This window comes from Opisthorchis viverrini (genome assembly GCF_000715545.1).
Source record: "Opisthorchis viverrini unplaced genomic scaffold opera_v5_47, whole genome shotgun sequence".
NCBI classification, from domain to species: Eukaryota; Metazoa; Platyhelminthes; class Trematoda; order Opisthorchiida; family Opisthorchiidae; genus Opisthorchis; species Opisthorchis viverrini.
In genome coordinates this window covers 33,621-39,229 of record NW_008751702.1, presented here as the reverse complement: position 1 = coordinate 39,229, position 5,609 = coordinate 33,621, and the positions used below count along the sequence as shown (strand labels likewise).

Genomic DNA, 5,609 nt, shown 5'->3' with positions numbered 1-5,609 from the left:
TTGAGGCACCTATGGCGTCAGAATGGTTTATCTCTGAATCTGAAGGGACGTGTGTATCAAGCTACAGTACGGGCTGTTTTGTTGTATGGCTGTGAGACTTGGCCTATTCGAGCAGCGGACCTGAGACGTCTTCATGTGTTCGACAATCGTTGTCTGAGAACCATAGCTCGTGTGGGTTGGTGTCAGCGAATCCGTAACGAGGCGGTTAGAAAGCGTGTTTTCGGTTGTGTAACGGGTACTTCCATTGAAGAATGTGTCCAGCACCAGAAGCTGCGTTGGTTGGGACATGTTTTACGCATGCCGAACCATCGTTTGCCGAAGAGAGTACTGTTTTCCATGCCCAGTTCGGAGTGGCGTAAACAGAGAGGTGGCCAACCCTTGACTTGGCAGAGGAGTATGAAGGAGATCACGAAACGCTTGGGTGCTGTCGGTGCTACTCGCCTTCCAGGATGGGAACCGCGTGATCCTCACTGTGCCTGGTTGGAGACACTACAAGATATGGCTACCAACGGATGTCAATGGCGTTCTTGTTGTCAGTTTCGATCCAGATTGCCTGAGTGAATGTCTGGAGGTGTAGGAACCTCGGAATGATTGTGTTAAGCTAGCACTAAGTCCCTCCCCCATCCACGTCTACTCTTTTCTTTACAATATGGCTTTCAAATAAATCATGGTTGTACGTGAAGGAAGCATCGGTGTTGAACACTGATGTCATGCTGTCGATGATGATGATGACTGCGTCTCCTGGCAGTATCCCAACCCACGCCCATGACACTTTGTCATGCTGTCGATGATGATGATGACTGCGTCTCCTGGCAGTATCCCAACCCACGCACAACCATGACACTTAGAAATAACAATACTCTCATGCTACATTGGCTGTCGTGTGGTGCTATTAGCCGGGTCGCCTTACATGATGCATACAGCAGAGCTGGTAGGCGAAAACAGGCTACTGCTTTCAATTACTTTTTCTCCTCTCCCCTCACCCCATTAATAACTCTCTACTTGTATGTCCATCACTTGGGACTGATGACTCAGTTCGTCCTGCAATGGTTTCGCAGGCGAAAAAAGGCGCGTCTTCCGATGCCGACATCCTCAGCCGTCTAGAACTCAATCTTTGAGCCTGGACGTCACCTATCTGGCCGCCTACGATGTCCGTACTCTGAAGCAAGCAGATAAGCAACCTCTCACACTAGACTCGCTTGGCATTGATGTGTGCTGTGTCTCAGAAATAAGAAGTGCTGGAGCTAACCGCCTTATCACTCTCCACTAGATTCCGGCTGCCCACCTCTGGCAGTTCAGAGGCTTCTGCGGCAGAATGGACAGGCACCGGTATCATCCTAATTAACCGGAAGGATCCTTTGATCCGTTGATTGTCACCTCTAAGGGGTTCGTTTGGCAACGTCTGTGAAGGAGTCACACGAAGGGGAAGTTGACCAGTGCCTGGTTGTTGTGTCTGCTTACGCCCCAGAAGGCGGTAGCTCTGACACCATCAAAAAATGTTTTATGATGTCTTGAATGTCCTGCTGCGGCGAGCTTAAAGCTCAGGTATAATGGTTGGGGAAAATCTGAAGGCATAAGTGGACAGACTTAGCGCATCTGACACTCAATAAGGTGGTTGATATGGACTACTTGAATCTCGGATGAATATGTCCTCCGGTCCCGAACGTAACTTGTCCCGACGAATTAACAGAGGTCACGTGAAAATGAGCGTGAATTCCGGTGGAAGGCCAAGAATACCCGGAGCTTATTTCAGTTGATCATTGCGACCAGTTCCCGAAAACCCCCGTGCAAAATCATCAAGGAACAGAATGGAGCGACCATCTTGAATAAGAAGTAAGGCCTTGGCCGTTGGGATGAACACTCCGAACGACAGTTATCGTGGCCACCAACTGCCACACTTATCCGGATCCTACAACTGGAGTAGAACCCTGACCACTGAACCTGGAGCCCTCTACTGCCTCAGACGTTTATGACTGCATATATTATCTCAAGCGCCACCGAGCTCCTGGCCCGGGTGACCTCCCACCCGCATTGTTAAAAGATGGGGGTGAAGTCCTCAATCAGCACCTGTTTGATCTGTTGACCTGCATTTGGGAATAGGAGACTGTCCAAGACAACTGGGGAGAATCGGTGATAGTGCCCATTTTCAAAAAAAGGGGCTCGAAGTGAGTGTGGAAACAATGGAGAGGATCAGCTTGACGACGGTCGTAACGAGACTGTTGGCGTCACTTCTCCTTCGTCGACTCATTGTGGCTCGTGGAACGCTCGAGAGCAGAAAGCTGGATTCCCGCCTGGTAGGGGTTTCGTTGACCAAAACTTCACACCCCGTTAGGTGCTAGAACAACTTCATACGTAAAAACGACCCACAATTTTAACATTCCTGGATTTCCAAGGCGTATTCGACCCGGTTTACCTGTTTGTTCTTCTTGATACGCTTGCCCATCAAGGGATCGTTCAGCTGTGGCACCCTTTCGGTGCTTAAATGCCATGCCATCAGAAGGAAGCACGAGGGTTGGAATATGCCAGGTTGCCCAGGCCTAGACAAAGGAAGAGGAGAGGCAGAGGTCGGGTTCGAACCACGGAACTTCTGCTCAGTAAATTTGCGCTTTAACCACTGAGGCCACCAAGGAATGCCCTGGAAGTCTGTGCGCACCATAAGTTCTTTTCATTCCGGACGTGTGAGAGTAAACAGAGAACTCCCCAGAAGCTCCCGTACACAGAGCCAGTAGTCCGCTGTTCAACCGGGACTTCCATCGTAGCATATGCCCAGCACCATAAGCTGAGTTGGTTAGGCCATGTACAGAATATGCCGAACGATCGTTTGCCAATCGTTCCGATGTCTCCGACCAATTTAGTGTGACAAAACCAGGGAGGTGACTAAGCGTTGGCCAGAGAGACGGGTATGAAGGAGATTAGGAGAAGTTTCGATGTTGTCCGTGCTAATCGCCTTCCAGGATGGGGACTGTGTGATCTCCACTGCATCTGGTTGGAGAAATTGCAAAATATGGCTGCTAATCGATATCAGTGGTGTTCTTGTTGTTGGTTTCTATCCTGATTGCCCGAGTGACTGTCTGGAGGTGTAGGCAATTCGGAATGATAGTAGCATGTTAGAGCTAAGTCCCTCCCCGATTACCTTTACTCTTTTTTTCACAATAAGGCTTTCGCAGACGGCACCGGAGCATCAGTGTTGGTCAATGATGTCATGTTGTCGACGATGATGATGTACTTGGGTCTTGGATTTTCGTTTCATATGGACGTTTCATATGGAAGTGAGTCAAGCATACATGTAAAAGCATTGTTGTCTGGCTTGTTACAGAATGCAAACGCTAAAAGATGTCGGGTAAACTGTTCGGCGGGGTTTGAAGGGTGATTTCGAAGTATGTAGCAATGGCAGTCAAGGTACCCTGAAGGAGGGTCCAGTCTCTGTGTTACGGTAAAAGGAACGATCCCAACACGCGGTGACAGATGAAAAGTGGTGCTTCGAAGATGCTATGTTCGAAGCTTTGGAGTCGCTCTGTCATAATTGCGGGCTCTAAAAATCCGATACACTGGACAATTTTAGGCAATCTAAAACCATCCGAAATAGGAGTCAATTGAACTTCAAGCCACGCAGTCTGTGGAACAAGTACGCCCCTGACTTTTCGATTGCTCACGTCTATTTTGAGCAACTCGATACTAACCCAACTCTCTGTGTTTTCAAGGGGTTGAACAGCAACACGAACTGAACTTCAAGCCACGCAGNAAAACACGAGAAATACAAACGGGACATGTTTCACCGACCAATCCATGGGAGTGCGCAGTAGACATGCATTGAATACCAAAATGAGCAATTTAGTGTGACAAAATACCACTCAGTGCAGGTGTTCCAGAAAACGGAATTTCGGGTTAACACTTGAAGGATGCAGATTCGGCCTCCATAGGAATCTACTAATTGGCAATCGGCCTCCATTACTTACGAGATAAGACAGGTGCCCCTCGGTGGAACATTTAATTATGATTGACCTAGGACACGCAGATATCATAAGACGGTCAATCGGCCGAATTCAAACAGAATAGCCAAATCGAGGTAAAAGTTAACGAAAACTTCGAGTCTTTGGTACCCAAACCAAGTCACTCGTATTTTTACGCAACACATTTTACCCAATACAAGTCCATAGTCACAATCGAGTATGAGTGATCCAGACACAAACAAAATCGTCCACCTTTACGGTGCCTAGCTGCCATGCTACTCGAAGAAAGCACGAGAGCTGGCTAGGTTGCCCAGGTCTAGACAGGGGAAGTCGAGAGGCAGACGTCGGTAGTGAGTGAGGGCAGTCTGATTTTATACACAAAATGTATACCTTATATACAATTCATAAGTATTGGTACGTTGTATACAATTTTTTATTTAAACCAATGCCGTTCGATCAATAAGTTCACTTGCACACGGTTTCCTATAAGCAATGGTTCCGCAGTTAGCAGGATGACACTTATGTACAAAGCCCTTTTCTGTCTCTCTAAATATTACATATGACGCTGGAAGGCGGCAAAAAGTGAAACAGCTGAAGTGAGGAGGTAGAAAAGAAGTACTTTCAAAAAACAGACCACTGGTGAGTCACAATGCAACTCATAAGCAGATAAACTGACGTACCTCCTATTCACCAGCGGGAGATACTTCGAGGAATTCTCTGCTAAGAAACACCGCTTCAACCACCCCATCATTCTAAATAAGAATTCAAAACACGTATAGATCAAGGAGTTATCAGTCAGCTTAATTGAAAACAGGTGGAAAAAGTCGAGCTGACGGAGATTTTAAGCCGTTTAACAGTTTGTCATTAGCAGTTAATTTGGGCGACCACATGAACATTGAGCCAGTGGGTCAAACGATGGCTGATGCTAGCAAAGTTGCACTTACCAAGAGATCCTTCGATATTCACCCCGTAACCATAGCCCAAAACTATGATGGTGCAACAGATCAGAGCGTTTTTTGATGTGCGCGTCTTGAGGATAAAGTAGGTGAATATCTAGCAGGAAAAACAATGGGATAGAAACCATACAACAGATAAAAAGCAGAAACCGATCCCAAGGTAGCTAAAAACTTGAAAAAGGAGGCGAAACGAAAGAGACTTGACACTGCGAATATGGTATGACTGCTCATTTAGTTATTCGAAACCAGATCATTAGAAAACTGAAACAAATTCTTGAGCGTGATATAGTTAAAGTACGTGTCATGGAATCATGATAAGATCCCATAAGAGCACATTCAGACTAGATACTGGTTCATTATTGTACAGATGAGGTATTATCGGGGCATCCTAACCTAGACTGGAGTCCTCATGCGAAGTCTTCGGTTCAGAAGCTCAATCTCGAAGTAGCGGTTTTTGGAATGAGACCACTCGAGTAAGCCAAATATTATGGAGCAAATTAGCACACCTGTTCCAACCTATAACCTCCCAACCTTTTGCCAGACCTCTATCTATTGTCCAGGGGTGTTGAATGAGCATCATTCAGTACAGCACAACGGGTTACACGGGTTACAACGGGTCACGAAGAGACTCCGTCACGAAGAGACTGGACCTTATCGTGGTGTGGCGGTTTGTGTACCTCGGCGACCCATTGAGCTATACTGG

General features: G+C 46.9%; 2 protein-coding genes across 2 annotated transcripts in view; one reads left to right on the top strand and one right to left on the bottom strand.

Annotated features, from left to right (window-relative positions):
• Positions 1–5,609, bottom strand: part of T265_03276 (hypothetical protein) — a gene marked incomplete at both ends in the record, with an annotated part of 22,919 nt that overhangs the window by 10,761 nt on the left and 6,549 nt on the right. The window contains one exon of the mRNA XM_009167722.1: positions 4,895–5,003. Within this exon, the coding sequence (XP_009165986.1) occupies positions 4,895–5,003 (109 nt within the window). The remainder of the gene's footprint in view (positions 1–4,894; positions 5,004–5,609) is intronic.
• Positions 2,928–5,609, top strand: part of T265_03277 (hypothetical protein) — a gene marked incomplete at both ends in the record, with an annotated part of 6,421 nt that continues 3,739 nt past the window's right edge. Inside the window, 2 exons of the mRNA XM_009167723.1 lie at positions 2,928–3,077; positions 3,158–3,269. Coding sequence (XP_009165987.1) covers positions 2,928–3,077; positions 3,158–3,269 — 262 coding nt within the window. The remainder of the gene's footprint in view (positions 3,078–3,157; positions 3,270–5,609) is intronic.